Here is an 18,773-nt window from a genome sequence, read left to right as displayed (position 1 = left end):
TTAAGTACAAATGGATGCATCTGAACTATTCTAAATGTTTGTGAATGAAAGGTGTTACAATGGAATAAATATATTGTGAAATGATAATGGTCCTACCTTGTTGAAGTAACATTTATCTTTAATAAGCCTTAGGATTTACACCACACATAATCTTAATATACAGTTTTATGGACCAAGTCCTTTTTACATCATTTGCTCCATATTACTATTTTGTGTTATATTAATGAGTGTAAGTATGCAAAATAAACTTGTCTTAACATTTGCTGCACTACATCAGCAAACACACTCCTTTTTGTTACATTGTGTATTTTATAGAATTGGATGAACTGTGTTTTTCATATGCTGATTGAGAGTCCATTTACAGAAACACAATCTGTTGTTTTAATGAAATTTTTGTTTACTTTTCTCTCAGTGGGTTTATTTTTTATGGATTTGATTATGGTTCTCGTGTTGTTAGCAAACAGACTTAATTTCTGACTATAAAAAAAATGGGTACAAGAATAATGATTGTTGTTTCAGCATTGGTAGTGGTATCCCTGCAGTTGAAAGATGCCATTTTATCCAGAACAAACTGATTTTGACGTCTTGAGATGTCTGATATTCTGCCAGATATCAGTGTCTTTAATGCACAATATTTTTGAAAATGTGACTCTACCTTCATCAGGTACCACCTGAGGCTGACTTTGTAAATGCATGTGAGATGATGCAAGGTCGTAAAACACAAGGCAATGTGCCAATGTTAAAACACGGCTGTACAGTAAACTTTTACCCAATCTGTGGCTTTGGGTTTCAATAGACAATGTGGTGCACAATCTCTTTGAGTGAAGACAGATAACCTATCACATGTTGCACACTTCTGAATTTGTATGACCCTGTAGGAAAATGGAGTTTGCTTTCTGCCTTTGATGATCATAGGAGGCAGCTGCACTGCCTAGGTTGTCCCAAATCTGCAGGGAAAAATTGTACCCATGAAGAGGATACTAAGCTGAGTATTTTGAGATAAGGACCCAATGGTGGAAATGAAAATTTTAGCTGGTTTGAGGCCTTGAATGTGAAAAGTGTATGGGTTATTTGATACCAAACTACTAATGTTTCATAACAAACAACTGTGTGCTTCATTGATTTTTGGTGCAACCTATAAAAAGGCTACACATTTGTCTGTGATGTGTCCACGGTGGAGTGTACCACTCTTTACAGTTCATGACTAGTTGAAGATGGTGCATCTGGTACCACGCGCTGCGGAATTTTAATCCCCGCCAGACGTCATGGACGTCGAAGACCCATAGAGGTCTGTGCACCATCGTGCCGTAAGCTGTGGTGGCGCACGCCTCCTGGCCCGCATTTAGAGTGAGGACGCCACAGTGGAACACGTGGTTGCAGTGGCCAATAGCGGCGTCCCCAACATAGTACTTATGCGCCTGCCTATCACTCAGCCTGCCAGTCTAACCTTGCATACATCTCAGGACGTATTGCCTCGCATTAGACAGCGTATTTACTTACGTGTTTTCTTTACGAGTGGACATGGTTGTCTTGTTTGGTTTTCTTGACTCTGTTGTTCCGTCGTTGTTGTTGTAATGTCCTTTGTTGCTCATGTCTGTCCTCTCCCGTTGTGTTGTTGTTCGCGGGTCCTGCCGCGTTTCGGTCACTTCAACCCTGCAACTGTTCCGGTCACCGTTACATTTTGGCGACGATGTAAATGGTGGTCATTGATGGTATGGAGGCGAAGTTGGTCTGTCTGCTGGAGCAGCAGCAGCAGCAGCAGCTCATGCAGCAGCAGCAGCAGCTCCAGTTAGACATCTTACAAAAGTCACTGCAGTTGCTAACAGACAAAGTCGATGCCCGGGACACGTTACCACAACAGCTTTAGAGTCCTCGGGTGTCCAATGCTTTCCCACGTCCGCCATCATTTCCACCCTTTAATGACGCTAATGAGAACTGGGAAACCTACTTACATCGGCTGAAACAACATTTCACGGCTTTTCAAGTCACGGACGACTCCTTGCAGCGGTCTTTGTCTTGGGCCTCCCCGGACATGTTCTTTCTTCTCCGCTAAGTGGCACCGTTGCCCGATCCTGTGGCTCTCTCTTTCCAGGAGATCTGCCTTTTGCTGACAAACTATTATTCCCAACCATGTGGCCGCCTCTCGGCTGGAGTTCTACCAGTACCATAAACAGCCTGGTCAATCGTATCGTTCCTGGGTCACGGACTTGCAGGGTCTCATCCGTCGATGCGATTTTTCGTCCACCAATCAGCAGTGTAAGGCTTCGTATACAGACTCCTTGATCCGGGATGTGGTGGTTCAGCTGGCTCCCGATCCTGTGGTCAGTACTGCAGCGTTGAAACTCGACAACCCCTCCCTGGAAGAGATTCTCTGCATTGCCCACTCCTTTGAAATTGCTCAAGCGGCTAACGAGCGTCTTATGGCGCGACCGTAGGTGGCGGCGATCGCGGTGTCACGGCGGGTTCCGCCGTTGCGACGTCGACGTGGCCCGGCCGACAGAGGCCAGCGCCGTCGGGACTCATTGTCCGACATCTCTATGGCGTCGGCGCCTTCGGTCACCCCTCGTCGCCGGTCGCGTGGCCCACTTCCATCTGGCCCAGAGTGCTTTGCTGCACATTTGCAGGCTGATTGTCCCCACCACTGGAAAATGTGCACGCTGTGTAACAAGGAGGGCCACATCCAATCGGTTTGTCGTAGTCGCTCGACTCGCTCCAGTCTTGCCCCTCCTGGGGCTCAAGATACAGTCCATGCTTTGCAATCGGTCGTCCCACAGGACGACCCGTCAGTGCGGAAGCTTTTCCTCACGCTCCGCATTTTCACTGTGGATGTCAGTTTTCAGGTCAACACTGGGGCCACCGTCTCCCTGATTAATATGGCGACATATACCTGGCTGGGCTCTCCTGCGTTGTCGCCTCCCTCTCGCCGTTTGGTCGCCTATGGAGACGGTTCCATTCCCCTTCGTGGGCAGTTCGTCGTCCAGGCGACGTACAAGCGTGTTCCCCGGCTCCTTACCCTCTTTGTCGTCGACCATCCATCGGCTTCGAATATATTTGGCCGGGATGCGTTTCAGCTGTTTGGCTTTTCAATTTCCGACGAAGTTACGGTCGTTTCCACGGCTGTTCCCTTTCAGGACTTGGACGATCTGTGCTCCGCTTTTGCGTCGTTGTTTTCACCGGATCTCAGATGTCCTTCTGGCTTTCAGGCGCACATCACCCTACGGCCGGATGCACAGCTTCTCTTTTTCCGGGCCCGGCCCCTTCCGGTGGCAGGAACTTGATCGGCTCCAGGTTGCTGGCGTGCTGGAGCCTGTCGTTTACAGTGCATGGGCGACACCACTGGTGGTCATACGGAAACCCAGTGGGGGCAGTTGCCCCTAGTGAGAATTCATTCAGTTTACGAATATACAAAATACCTGTAACTTTAGGGCTCAGTTATGTATGATTTAAAATACCTGTAAAATTACCACTAAAACAACCGGAAAAATCGATAAAATGACGTAAAAATGATATAAAACATATGTAAACAGAATTGTAGGATGAACTAGAGCAATGAAAAACTTTAAAGGAGAATCGAACTAAAATTAAAAAATGATAAATTTAAAAATTGTGTGTTTCTCTTTAAGAAATCTCGTGCAAAATTGTTATATATCCGTCCTACAGCTATTGCCTACGAAGTCTCTTTATTTTTATTTCTACACCCACACGTGGTAGAAATTAACAACAGCAAGTGAGGCAACAATGGGAATAATTATATGAACCAGCAGTTTATTGTTAACTTTTACAAATGCATTCTTCAGCAACATTTAAGCGTTTTTCCTGAAGGCACGCCCATTGTTCGTTCTTTACATATTAAAAGAATCAGTTGTGTCATAAAGGGACGTTAAACACAAACGTAAAAAAATGATATCTTCCTCGAAAAATAATCTACGATACAGTATCCATATGACGAAAAATACAAAATTAAAGATAGATATCTATAGCCGGAATATTCGAGATTTTAGTAACTGTAAACAATGCATATCTTATAAGGAAAGACCGTTTACATGTTAATAAACTCTGGGCATTACTAATAAGCTATAATAAAACAAAGCAAATCTGCCGATCGACAAATTACTACATGTGTACGTGGTCCCATTAAGAATGATACCCATGGTGAGAGTTCCATCTCGAAAATGTTGACTTATAGGGTACTAAAATGTCACCCTCTGTGTTCCCACCTCACTAGGTACAAACCTCTTCATAAACCTCAACTGGCAACACAATACAGTTGCACAACAAAACACACTCGGCAAAATTTTATTCTTTCAAATTTCAAATAATTATCAGACGCTAATTTAAATTAGCGTATTGTATTATGTTCCTTTTCGTTTGCTGAAGAAGTGTTCGAGGGTACTGTGTGGCCACTAATATCGCTACTTGTGTGTAGAAGTAGGCAATATTCGTCATTGGAACTACGGTCAACGAACGTGATTTAGCAGCGTGTGGCGTGAGCTACCTTCATTTCCGAAACGTTCTAGATGAGTCTTGTTATGTTCTAATAGGAACATATCGCATAAATATTTCCACATCCATCGCAAGAAACCGCTCCAAACGATCCCGCGAAACTCAAAAATCGCTGGCTTGCGGTCTAATGGACACCGCGCTGTTTCATTGTTGAACCAAAACGCCTCCCTCTCTCCCTCGCGCCACTGTGATACGATTTTAGCTTCTGTTCTTTAGTCAGCGCTCAGCTCGGTTCGGCATCGCATCGCGTTAAGGTTTGTGTAAATTCATTTGTAAGTTGTAAGTGGACAGTGCTGCATGATGTGGTTTGCATGGACGTTTGTGCGTTGTGAATACAGTGTATACAGTGGCAAAATGACCGATATATGTAAGTTTTTTGTACCTCATAAGCGAATGAAAACTACAAATGAAAGTGGAGGTGTCGAAGAAGATACTGTCTATGATGGGGTATCACAGGAAAAGGGTGAGTCAAACGCAACCATCACTATTAAAAATTCCAGTAGTTGTGCTGATGGAGAAAATAAAGACGGAGCCAGTACCTCCGCTGGCTTCAAGTGCGTTGATGAAGATGGTAGTAGTATCCTGGTCAGTATTCCCGATGTCGGAAATTATATTGAAAAAAAGGATATTGACAATTGCCTAAAATATAAGATTTTATTGAATCCATGGCAACCTGAAAAAAGATATAATTTTAAGAATGACATAGACAGCACAAAAAGAACATTTTGACCAGACTGGCTGTCATTATATCCGTGACTGGTCTATTCTAAAGCAGTTAAAGGTGCCTGTAACGTCCCTTAGAAAAAAGACATATTTTGTAGTAAAGAGAAAATATTGTGCATCGTATTCTGTTATTGTATGGAGTTATGTATTTTTTTTATTTATTATTATTTATTTTAGATAATATCTGTGTCGGCGAGTACTGAAACCGCACAGACGATAAATATCATACAAAGTTGAAAAATGTCAATAGTATAAATAATACAGAATGAGCATTAATTTCTCTGTCTTCTTCTTGAAGTTACGGGAGTAAGATAGCCTGTGTCGCAGTTGTACATGCTACCGTAGTCTTCTTTTGTCATGGTTAACCGATGTACGCCATTACGTACTCATGTTGAAAAAAGGTGTGTATTGTAGATAAGTTAACATATTTGAATGTTTAAATAGAGTTATTTAAATGAAAACTTGCTTTTGTGACGGCCTTCGTAGCGACAACACTTCGCTGTAGAAACGGCCTACGAAGTCACCGCCACACTTTTAATAGCGGGCCGACCGGTCCGCTGGAACAGTGAACAGAAAGATGAAAACCCAAACACTCGGATTAAATGAAAGTCGGTACTTATCTTTATTAACGACGATACAGAACACAGTGGTGAACATGGTCTACAGAAATCTGTCTAGTTCGAGTCGGAGCGGCTTGGTCAGCGTCGGCTGACGACAACAACTCTGCTGCGATGAACACACAACTGACTAGCAGGTACACAATTCGGTGGCGAGTATACAACTCCGCGGCGAATCCAGAACTGTCCTAGCGCTTGCGACTCCAGCGCTTAAGAAGCCAGAAGCCAGCGGTGGCGCGCGCAGACTTGCGGCGATTTCCTGTATCGCTGGCGCTGCTTATGCGGACGGCGTCCGGACTTTGATGCTGCCAACCTTTTTGGCAGCGGGCTCGGTTGGCATTACTGGCTAGGATATAACACTCCTCCCCCCCAAATCGCCGCACCGTCGTTGAATAATGACGTGGCGAGCGTCGACGGCGGGGGAGGGGTCTGGCCGCAGGCGTAGCAGAAGAGACCGGGGCGGAGACTGTTGTCGGTGGCAGTCCCCGGTCCGCACCCCAGCATTGGCTGCGCGGGGCCTCGGGAAACACCGACTGAAAACCGAGGTCAGGGTGCACGCCTGTGACCACGGGCGCAGCTTCCGGTACTGGACGCGACGGGGCGTCGGGACCCACGAAGAGAGGCAGCGTCTCCTGATGCTGCGTCGACGGCTGCCGAGTGGGTGCCGGACAAGGCGCTGCGGTGTCAGACTCCTTGGGGGTGCCCAAGGAAAGCGGCTGCAATACAGGCTGCACAGCCACCGCTTGGGAAGGCAGCCCGGCTGAGGGGTCGACGTCCATCAGCTCCGAAGGCGGTGGCGACTGAAGAGGGACCACAGGCGCCGGAGCGACCACCCGGGGCGCTCCCGCATGAAGCTGCGCGGGAGGCATCAACGGGACGGGCTGTCGGCGTGGTAGCGGCGACGGCTGCTGCTGCTGCTGCCCTGGGGGCGGCAGCGAAGTCGGAAGGCGCGGCTGGAACCCGCCGCGGACCAAATCTGTGGACAAAGAACGAGCGGCAGAATCCGGGCGGCCAGCGCGGCGCAACTGGTTCTGATGCCTCCTGTGCACCCCAGTAGCACCTTGAACAGTATAAAAACCGCGACCCTGGACACGTATCACGGTACCACGTTCCCAACGACGGCGACCGTGATAAACTCTGAAAAAAACGGCGTCGTTGCGCTGAAAACGCGTGCGATGCTCAGAAGCGGCGGGTCGATCCGGGGGGTGCAACAACCGTAGTAGGGTGCGATGACGACGGCCGTGGAGAAGCTCCGCAGGCGAAGGGCCGTCGCGTGGCGTGGTCGGGTACGACGACAGGAACGTGATGAGGGCCTGCTGACGAGAGTGCGTAGCACGAAGGCGGTCCATATGATCCTTGAATGTGCGTACAAAACGTTCCGCTGCACCATTCGATTGAGGGTGGAACGGCGGAGTAAGAACATGGCGAATGCCATTGGCAGAACAAAAACCTTCAAATTCAGCAGAGGTAAATTGTGGACCATTGTCAGACACTAAAACTTCTGGAAGACCCTCAATACAAAAAATTGAAGTCAACGCCTGTATAGTTTGTGCAGACGTTGTAGACTGCATGGGCACAACAAACGGAAAATTACTAAATGCATCTATCACGATGAGCCAACGAGAATTCCAATATGGACCAGCGAAATCAATATGTACTCGCTGCCAGGGACCGGCAGGGCGTGCCCACTCAAAATAGCGTTGAGGCGGAGCAGCTTGGTGTTCGGCACACGTCGAACAATCTGTAGACATCTGCGTAATCTGCTTATCAATACCGATCCATGTACAATGACGGCTGGCAAGCTGCTTGGTGCGGACCACTCCCCAATGACCTTGATGCAACAAGTCGAGGACCTTGGATTGGAGCACTTGGGGAACTACTACACAAAGCTGGTCATTCTCGGTGCGTAACAGCAAAACTCCGTGCGAAACAGACAACAGATGACGTTGCGGATAATAGTGACGAACCACAGGATCCGATATGTCCTTTGCCTTGGACGGCCAACCACGTTGAACAAAACGTAATAGTAAACTCAGATGAGGATCCGTAGCTGTCTCACGTGCCACCTGACGATAATCAATCGGAAAATCCCGGAGGGATTGATGCTCATCGGCGTCAATCTGATGGCAAGAGTCGTCAGAGGAATCGAAGACATCATCCGCAGCAATCGGCAATCTAGAAAGCGCGTCAGCGTTTGCATGCTGAGCTGTAGGGCGATACAGTATCTCATACTGGTATTGTGATAACAAAAGAGCCCAACGTTGTAGTCTCTGAGCTGTCCGCTGAGGAACTGGTTTAGACGGATGAAACAGTGACGTCAGGGGCTTGTGATCTGTTACTAAATAGAATGGTCTACCATAGAGGTAGTGATGGAATTTTGTGACACCGAACACAATAGCCAACGCTTCCTTGTCCAATTGGCTATAATTACACTGAGCTGTGTTTAGCAATTTAGAGGCGAACGCAATAGGACGTTCGGTGTTACCGACTCGGTGAGACAACACAGCACCGAGGCCGAAAGAAGAGGCATCACAAGCTAACACCAGAGGCTTGTTAGGGTCGTAATGGACCAGACAACGATCATTCAATAAAGCCTCTTTAAGCTGCTGAAAGGCTGATTGGCAATCAGCTGACCACACAAACGGAACATTCTTACGGCGGAGACGATGCAACGGTGCAGCAATCTGTGATGCATTAGGTATAAACCTAATATAATATGTCAATTTGCCAAGAACTGCTTGCAATTCATGCAGATTGCGAGGGGCGGGCAAATCACGAATAGCTGCTAAATGTGACTGGGAGGGATGAATGCCTTGAGCATTAATAACATGTCCCAGATACTCCAACTCCGTAAGGAAAAATGAACATTTATCGATGTTGCAACGTAGGCCTGCCTGAGACAACACTGTAAACAAACACTCCAAATTACGGAAATGTTCAGCAGGCGTCCGACCGGACACAACAATATCGTCTAAATAGTTGCAACACGATGGCACATTAGCCAGAAGTTGGGACAAAAAACGCTGAAAAACAGCTGGAGCTGACGCACAACCAAAAGGCAAACGCAGAAAACGGAACAACCCCAACGACGTGTTTATGACAAAATACTGTTGTGATTGCTCGTCGAGGGGCAATTGCAAATATGCTTCACGGAGATCAATTTTAGAAAAGAAACGAGCTTCCCCTAACTTATCCATCAGCTCGTCCGGTCTAGGTAAAGGAAAAGAATCAATGACAGTCTGAGGATTAACTGTCGACTTAAAATCAGCACACAAACGTAACTTGCCAGACGGTTTCGTTGTAATAACTAAGGGAGAAGCCCACTGGCTCGCTGAAACGGGTTGAATAACACCGTTGTTTTGCCAACGACGAAGTTCATCTTCTACAGGTGCCCGGAGGGTGTGAGGCACTGGACGAGCACGAAAAAATCGAGGCTGAGCATTATCTTTTAACGTAATATGAGCGGCAAAGTTCGCAGCACAACCGAGTTCTTCTTTAAATATGTCACTGTATCGTTTACACAAATTGGTTATGCTGTCTTGAGGAACAACAACAGAATTAAGTTGCAACACATTGTCTTGGATAGACAGGCCAAACAAGTCAAAACAGTCTAATCCGAAAATGTTTACACTGTCTGTAGCGCGGAGCACTGTGAATGAAACTGTTTTTGTGTTGCCCCGGAATGTGGCAGGCACGCTACATACACCTAACACAGGAATGTGTTCGCCACTATAAGTAGCCAAAGAATGTTTTGCCGCTGAAAGTATAGGGCGGCCGATAGCCGCATACGTAGCACTATTTATGAGAGTCACAGACGCACCAGTGTCTAATTGAAAATTGAAGGTCTTATCCTGGATGCGTAGCTTCACAAATAGTTTATTACACTGTCTCTGGATCGGTGCAGCGGAGGTGGAAGACACAAAATCAGCGCGTTTAGCGCGTGTTCGCTGCTTACGACAACTCGTGGGTTGGGCGGGCGGAACAACAACTCCCGCTTCACTTGCAGTCTGTACATTACTTTTTACAGCGTTTGAAGTACGCTCGGGTCGCATAGCAGAGGGCTGGGTGGGTGGCTTATTGCGAACAAGTTTATTACCCACACGAACCGTGGAAGAGTCTTTAAACGCGACCTTCTGGGCGGGCTGGCTTTGAAGAACATGAATATCCATGGGCTGGGCAGCACTAGAATTGTTCTTGCGTTTACGCAAACAAACATTCTGGATGTGTCCTTTCCTTTGACAAAAGTGACAAACCGCGTTTCTTAACAGGCAACGTTCACGAGGATGAGCAAGAACACACTTAGGGCAAGACTTAACTCTATCATTTTGCACACGCGGCTGACGAATGTGTTTAACATGACGCGGCCGGCTAGTGTTTACAGTCTGACTCTGCCGGTGGGGCCGCGGGCGTGACATAACTTGCTTAGCAGAGGCAATTTGAGAAATACATGGCTGATCTAACTCACACTCAGCATAATCAAAAGTATCTTGGGCTTCAATAATGTTCATCACAGTCTCTAATGACGGGTCAGGCAACTTTAAGATAGCAGCACGAATACGAGAATCTGCAATGTTTTGAGTAATAGCGTCTCGTAACATGACATCACTGTAGGAAGCTCCACACACACAATTAAATCGGCACTGACGGGTGAGGCCCCGTAAATCTGTTAACCACTGTTTATTAGATTGATGTGGCAGTTTCTTTAATCTGAAGAACTTGAATCTGGCCGCTGCCACATGAACTCGCGACTCGAAATACTCAGCAAGCTTGGTAACAACAACGTCATAGTCTAAAGCTTCTGGCTTGGATTCCGGGAACAACTTACAAAGTAGTCGATAGACTTCCACGCCTGCAGTGGAAATTAAATAAAGCTGCCGCTCATTACCTGTGATTTTGTAGACTGTCATGTGCGCCTGCAACTGCGCGAAATATTCTTGCCATTCTGCTCGTGATGCCTCAAAAGCACGAAAAGGCGGTGCTGCCTGTGCTTGTTCCGTTTGTGGTGGTGGATTAGCCGCTTGTTTGGCGATTGCTTCCACCAGACTTTGTATTTGCTGACTCTGTAACAAGATCAACTGTTGTAATTCGGCAGACATAGTGAACACAAAGTAAACCAGCCCCCAAAATTCTATCTCAAGAAACAAGTTGAACCAGCCCTGCACACGAGTTCGGAAGTCCTCGTCGCCAGTTTTGTGACGGCCTTCGTAGCGACAACACTTCGCTGTAGAAACGGCCTACGAAGTCACCGCCACACTTTTAATAGCTGGCCGACCGGTCCGCTGGAACAGCGAACAGAAAGATGAAAACCCAAACACTCGGATTAAATGAAAGTCGGTACTTATCTTTATTAACGACGATACAGAACACAGTGGTGAACATGGTCTACAGAAATCTGTCTAGTTCGAGTCGGAGTGGCTTGGTCAGCGTCGGCTGACGACAACAACTCTGCTGCGATGAACACACAACTGACTAGCAGGTACACAATTCGGTGCCGAGTATACAACTGAGCGGCGAATCCACAACTGTCCTAGCGCTCGCGATCCAGCGCTTAAGAAGCCAGAAGCCAGCGGTGGCGCGCGCAGACTTGCGGCGATTTCCTGTATCGCTGGCGCTGCTTATGCGGACGGCGTCCGGACTTTGATGCTGCCAACCTTTTTGGCAGCGGGCTCGGTTGGCATTACTGGCTAGGATATAACACTTGCATTATTAATTGTTATAGCTTGCTTGCCTATTATCCCATACTGTTGAGACATTTTTCAGTTATTTAAATATTATCCGTGGTGCAGAGCTGCGCTACGAACGAACAAGCCGCTACGGCGGCGCATTCAAACTGCATTAAAAGAAATTGATCATACCGCAAAGAAGCGGGAAGGTAATAGTGAAATAAAATCATCTCTTTCAGCTTCCGGACTTGCAGAGCAGAGCAGCAGATTTTATGATGTGTTTTGCAGGTTGACGCGGGCTGCTGATAATATATTGCTAACAGTACAAAAGAGATAATTTACCTTCGTAACATAATAGAAATTTTGCTGTGCTTAGTTCTGGTCTGGCAAACCTTATAGTGAAAACGTATATTTCTCTAACAATAGTGTCATGTTCTTGTGCTAGTCGTGGTAATTATTGGTGTTTTACGCTTAACAAAAATCCACTGCAAAATGTTGAACAATCTTTGCGAACTGTAACATCAGTATTTCATAACAAAGTAATTTTCATTTTCAATAACTATAGAGTAGGGAAGATATGTTGAGTTTTATAGTGAGTTACAGTAACCAAAAATGTTCCTTTAATAGAAAGCCAGATACAGAACAATAAGAACCCAATATATTCTGTTTTGTTGAAAATTAGTGATTATAAAGAAATTCTTGGCACAGCATTACCGAAAGGTATTTCGCGGCTCTTTTCGTATACGCGTTATTACGCCAACAAAAATAAAACCAAAATAAATAAGAAAAGAGTAATTTACAAATTTACGACTATACGCGAAATGCCCTCTGCAAGTTTTGTGTGCTTTTCCGCCCACGCATAAGGCATGGCAGTCATCATGGCGCATTCATAAGCCGCCCATTCACAAATTTCAAAAAGTTCCATGAATGTGCAAAAATGCATATGAATTCCGAGTGGCATAAAGATGCAATAGAAAAGTCAAATAATTTCATTAGTATTGTGACAAGCAGAACTAAAAGTGTGGAAGAACTCGCCAACGAGAATCTTGCGAAATTAGTACAAACCAGTCGTGCAAAGTTAAAATCACTTGTTTCTTGTGTATTGTTTTGTGCATTACATGACTTACCTCTAAGAGGAAAAACAAATTCAAATGCTGTATTTGATGATTTGTTACAATTTAGAGTACAGTCAGGTGACGAAAGATTACGGAAACATTTTGAGGGTGCGCCTAAAAATGCTACCTATGTTTTTCATAGAACCCTAAATGATTTAATTTATGTATGCGCCGAAGTACTAAGAAATGATTTGATTAATACCATCATTAACAGCGAATCATTTTCAGTTTTGGCAGACAAAACAATGGATATTGCAGGCACAGAACAACTTTCTCTTTCTGCACGTTATTTTGACCTTGCAACTAATGTTGTCAGAGAAGACTTCCTTGGATTTACACCATTAGCAAGGTTAGATGCAAAATCTAAATGGTAGGACAAGGCTATGACTGGTGCAGTACGATTGCCGGTAAAATTGCCTGAGTACAGTAGATAATTGCTGAGAAATATCCCAAGGCTCACTTCTATCATTGTGCTAGCCATAGACTTAATTTAGTTGTGAATGATTTGAACACCTTACCAGAGGTTAGAAATGCCATTGGTACTATCAAAGAAGGAATTTCTTTTTTCCGGGGGAGCACGCAAAGGGAAGTCCTAGTTGGGAACCTTCAAAAACTGTGTGAGACACGCTGGTCTGAGAAGCATAAGTCTATAAGGAAATTTAATGATAAGTTTTTAGAAATTGTTGAAACATTAGCAATTTTACATAGAGAACGAGATCGTGAAACTAGGCAGAAAGCCTGGGAACTTTACTGCAAACTTACTTCTCCAACATTTATTGTTACATTACAAGTCATAGCAAAATATTCAGCCAAACTAGAACCTGTCACCAATATCCTACAATCAGTAAACATTTAACTTGTTAGAAGTATCAGAACACATTCAAGGAATTGTAAAAATGTTATTGGATGACAGAGAAAATGCGGAAGCCGAATTTGAAATGATAATGAAAAGTGCTGAAAGCAAATCCAGTGCACTTGGAATAGATGTCACTGGCATTCGACAACCGCGAGTTGTTGCACGACAAATGCATCGTTCAAATCATCCATCAGTTTCTGTCACTGAGTGCTACAGAAAATCTCTCTTTATTCCATATTTGGATTCCCTAGTCCAGTCCTTGCAAGAACGGTTTTCAGAAGAGAACAAGGCATCTTTTGAGATTTTCTGCTTGCACCCAAAGGTAATGAAATACCAAAGCGACCTAGATATGAAAAGGATTATTAAAAATATCAAAAGATTTTATGGCGATCTTTTAGATAACTTCACTGAAGAAGCACGGACATGGATCAGTATGTGGAAACGCGATAAAGTAACTGAAGGAGATATTGCTGAATTAAGCCTGACTGATCTACTGGACAAAGCCAAATTCTTGCCCACTGCAGCTTCGGCCTTGAAGATAGCCCTTACCTTACTGGCAACCACCTGCTCTGCGGAAAGATCGTTCAGGTACTTAATTACCACAGTAATATTTTTCTGATTGTAATTACTTAGTTAGAAAGACTTTGAAACAATTTCATAAGTCAGATGAAACATTTCTCCTAATTATTTTTAAATCTTGTTTGAAATATTATCACAGTAGAGTAATTGAAGAAGGTTACACTGTATGAATTAGTATAGGCCTACGTCATGTTTGTTTGCAGCACTCTCAGGTGCGTGAAAACGTGGCTAAGAACTACCATGGCAGATAATCGACTCAGTTGTTTGTGTATGGTGTCAGTTCATTGTGATAAGAAAAATTCAGAGGAGGAGACCTTTATCGAAGAAATGGTATATAGTTGTGGGAAGGACCTGAGACGAATTCAATTTCTGTTTAAGTAATGCAGGTATATGAGTAGTCAAGTTTTGCACATTATTAGTAACAGAAGCGATTTCAACAATCGTATGCCTTCTTTTGTTCTTAATATTAAATTTACAAATGTATTTCAAACTACATTAATATGTTTGTAACAATAAAACAGTCACATGATTCTTACAACCAATGTTCACAAAATTTGTGAAGACTTGAATCTGTTATGGGTTGTGGAAATTACTGTGCACATTTAGTTTTTACTTTACAAAATAGAAAGTGAAGCCCTGTTTTTTTTTCACTTTTCAGGGGACTAACAGAGAAAAGTGTAAATAGCAAGAAAATGTATTAAGGCAGCAGAAAATAAACGATTTATTCTTACTTAAAAAGAGAAAATAATTTATTTTTACCTATTTAACAATCTGAAATTGTTATTATTTACGCACCTATTAACATCTCTCAGTAGTGGTGCACTTACTTACATGGCGTTGTGCCTCAAAATGTGCATTTACGAGAGTAATTCAAAATATTCACACAACATTAACTCTTAAAATGAGACACCTTAACAGCAAATGTGTGAGAAACAGCGAATTCATCTAAAACCGATGTGGCTGACACTAGGGCGTCTGCCTGTGAGAATACAGCATAGCACACGAATCTAAACTTTAAAGAGTTGCCAAATTTTATTCGGAAATGCTTTATTTGTCTCCTTTCTATGGCCATGTGGAGTCGCCACTCTGGGACCAAGTTTGAAACATTTGCCAGTTGCCATTTACTTCAGTATTGCAAGCGAGGGTACGCCATTAACCATCCAGGCATTTGATCGATATGGGATATTTTAGAGATATGGTAACTAATACGTGACTGATGATTAATGAGACATTGATGGCTTGTTTGTGATAGTTAGATAATGACTTAGAAATGAGTGGTCTCAATCCCTTAGGAATCACAAGGGCCACCTGTGTGTTTAGGCTTCGTTCCTATAATACATCCCGGATGTGCCAGTTTCCAAACATACAGGAAAGATAAAAACTGATTTTCAGCGTCTTGAAGGCCTGGTCAGACACAACGCCACAGTCTGCCTGTATGCGTCAGGCAAGGCGGATGACCGGAGCAAGGAACGCCGCACAGGCAAAAGCGGTTGCTGCTGCGTCAGCTGTCACACTGTGGAAACAGACGGAACCTCATCACATTAGCAGCCTGCACGTGTAGCGTGGTATCAAAGATCTGCCTCGCGCCGTTGCTGTCAAATGCGCCAGCAAATGCAAACAGCCGCTCCGGGTCTGTGTTGAAACTGGATGTCAGCCAGTGCGGCGAGCCGGCCAGAGTCACGCTCTATGTGACCTACACAAAGATGCGGCCTGGCCGTTGCCGTTGCTCTTCAAGGCCACAGGTTGGACCGCCTGGCCGCTCTCTTTCTGACCAGGTCTTTAAGGCCGGTTGCACTCACAGCGGATATTTTCCGCCAGGTCAATTGACCATCGCCATTGTCAGAAGTCCAGTGTTTACACACACGGCGGTAAAATCACCGTCGCCACCGCACGAGTCAGCAGATTAAAGGCAATGTACTTCCATCATCAAACCGATTCATTTAATTTTAATGTGTTATATAAATTATTCATTGTTTTTGAACGTATAGTTTCGTTTGAAATGAACAGACAGTAAAATCTAAGTATTGTTATTGTGTCGACTAATGAAAAGAAGGAAAAATCGAATAATTTGGGATCATCATCCAATTAATTTAAGAAGAGGGGAGGATGGAGCTTTCTAAACGTTGTTTGAAGGGAAGGGTGACAAGATATCCTTCAGTTACTTCCGAATGTCGATTTTTAATAGCAGGAAAACAAGTAGTTCAGAGAGAAAAAGCTTAGGACAGGACCAAACGAAAATGGCGGCAAAATGTACAGTCTGCTAATGTAAAAACAGGTTTTAGTATAGTTATAATGTTAGTTCTTTATGTTCATAACTATGGCATGGTACTAAAAGTGCATCAGTATTTCTAAATTGCATATTAGGGGAAAACATCTGACTTACCATGAAACCAGACAAATGCTCTTCAGAGAACAATAGTAATTCAGTAAGCATATTAGAATGCGTAGGCCCATTCCGAAATAGAGCTGTATCACATGAATGAATCATTCTTAGTTAGTACACTACGCAGTAGCAGAACACTATTGTTAAGTGCATAAAAGAAGCATTCACAGTAATGTAAGTAAATTTGGCCAGGTTTACACAGTTTGGGTGTAGTGAACCGTTTTTTTTTTCCGGACTGTTAATTTAAATCCAACTGCGTTCACTGCATGAGCAGTGTTTTTAAGCGCTTGAACAATTATTAGTGGTACGAAAACAATTTATTGGCAGAATACGGTTCAGAAACATAAAATCAGATACATATGTGGTGAAAATTTTTTGCCCCTACTGAGACAAAAACCTGCGGGCGCCACTGGGCTACGGCGATCGTGTTCGCTGTCCAAAAATTTCACACCTATCTATTTGGGGCAAAGTTCACTCTCCTGACGGACCATAAACCCTTGGTTACACTTTTTGGACCTCACTCTCACCCTCCAGAGTGGACGGCTCATGGTCTCCAGTGCTGGGCATTGTTTTTACGTAATTATGCTTACACCATCCGGTATAAGCCCACCGCCCACCATGCTAACGCGGATGCTTTGTCACATCTCCCAGCTGGTCCTGATCCTGCCTTTGACCCACAGGAGGTCCTCTGCTTTCACACTGATTCCGCCTGCTGGGATGCGCTGGACGGTCTTCCTCTTATGGCTCCTCACATTGCTGTGGCTACCTGCCACGACCCTGTCTTGTGGCAGGTTTTCAACTACGTGGTCGATGGGTTCCCTTCCTACGTCACTCGTCGGATGCAGTCTGATTTCAGCCCCTGACGCCACCTGTCCCACAGGCTCTCCGTGATTGATAATGTCCTTCTGTTGGCCACGGAGTCAGATGCCCATCGGGTGGTCATCCCTCTGGCATTGCAGCTTCAGGTGCTCAGTTTGTTACACCTCGAGCACTGGGGTATGTCCCGTATGAAAGTTTTGGCTTGCCAGCATGTATATTGGCCCGGCCGATGGCAATATTGAGCGCCTGGTCCGTGGGTGAACTGTCTGTGCACGTCAACAGGCGAGTCCCCTTCAGTCATTTGTACCCTGGCCTGTCCCTCGCCGACCCTGGGATTGCATCGATATCGATTTTGCGGGCCTGTTTTTGGGGTCCATGTGGTTACTCATCGTTGATGCCTACTCCAAATACCCATATGTTGTCCGAATGGCATCCACCACCACGGAGGCTACAATCATGGCCCTTGCTCAGGTTTTCGCCATCGAGGGTCTGCCACACACATTGGTATCTGATAATGGTCCCCAATTCATGGCGTCCTCCTTCCATGACTTCTGTCAGGCCAACGATATCAAACATATCTGTAGCCCACCTTTCCACCCTTCCTCCAATGGCGTGGTGGAGAGGCTTGTTTGCACTTTTAAACAACAGTTGACTAAGGCGGTCGACACATCTCCAACCACGTCGGCCCACACCCTGTTTTTGAGCACCTATCGCACTACGCCCATTGATGGACGCAGTCCAGCAATGCTCCTTCATGGGTGAGAGCCACAGACCCTGCTCCATTTGATGATGCCATCCTCCTCCCGGCCCTCGCAGCGGTACACCCCTGGCATGGCCTTGTGGGCCCATGAGTACGGGCACAAGGCGGGTTGGACAACCGCCACAGTCGTCGCGGCCCATGGGCAGCGTGTGACGTTGGTGCAGACATCGAAAGGCTTGGAGTGCCGCCATCATAATCAGCTCCGCCCACGTGCCGCCATGGGACTTACGTCGCTGCCTCTGTCCCTACATCTTTCAGGTACGGACCTGGTCCTCGAGTCACCATCCCTGCCCCCGGTTGCCGTCTCTCCGAGGGCCTGCTGTCAGCTCTCTCCGCCTCCGGATAGATCGGCGGCTTCCTCCTCCACCATGGACTCTAGATCGGCTGTCATGGATACTTTGGGCATCCCTTCCTCCCAGCCAATAACGGTCGAAAAGCCCGGCTCCTTTTCCCACTGCCGACCGCATCGGCACCGTCCGGGGCGTTTCTGCCCCTACGCGCAAGTTTCAGGGAGGAGGGATCCGGTACCGCACTCCGCGGAATTTAAGTCCCCGTTAGATGTCATGGATGTCAAAGACCCATAGAGGTCTCTGCACCATCGTGCCGTAAGCTGTGGCGGCGCGCACCTCCTGGCTGCATTTAGAGTGAGGGCACCACAGGGGAACACGTGGTTGCAGTGGCCAATAGCGGCATCCCTGAAAGAGTACTTAAGAGCCTGCCTGTCGCTCAGCCTGCCAGTCTAACGTTGCGTACGT

General features: G+C 45.5%; 1 protein-coding gene across 1 annotated transcript; it reads left to right on the top strand.

The window, feature by feature from the left end:
• Positions 1-1,696: 1,696 nt before the first annotated feature.
• On the top strand, positions 1,697-18,364 carry LOC126249367 (testis-specific gene A8 protein-like). Its single transcript, XM_049951019.1, has 4 exons — positions 1,697-1,831; positions 6,421-6,790; positions 12,850-12,970; positions 18,277-18,364. The coding sequence occupies exons 1-4, from the start codon at positions 1,697-1,699 to the stop codon at positions 18,362-18,364; spliced, it is 714 nt and encodes a 237-aa protein (XP_049806976.1).
• The last annotated feature ends 409 nt before the right edge of the window (positions 18,365-18,773 follow it).

The sequence above is a fragment of the Schistocerca nitens genome, chromosome 3, assembly GCF_023898315.1.
Source record: "Schistocerca nitens isolate TAMUIC-IGC-003100 chromosome 3, iqSchNite1.1, whole genome shotgun sequence".
Lineage (NCBI taxonomy): Eukaryota > Metazoa > Arthropoda > Insecta > Orthoptera > Acrididae > Schistocerca > Schistocerca nitens.
The sequence above is the reverse complement of the archived record's forward strand: the minus strand, read 5'-3'. Positions and strand labels throughout refer to the sequence as shown.

Excerpts from the sequence above, each read along its gene's own strand:
- LOC126249367 (XM_049951019.1), top strand. The coding sequence starts at position 1,697 with ATGGTGGTCATTGATGGTATGGAGGCGAAGTTGGTCTGTCTGCTGGAG. Across the intron at positions 1,832-6,420 it reads TGCAGTTGCTAACAGACAAA|CTTCCGGTACTGGACGCGAC; the intron begins GTCGATGCCCGG and ends CCACGGGCGCAG. Across the intron at positions 6,791-12,849 it reads GGCGGCAGCGAAGTCGGAAG|TTTTGGCAGACAAAACAATG; the intron begins GCGCGGCTGGAA and ends AATCATTTTCAG.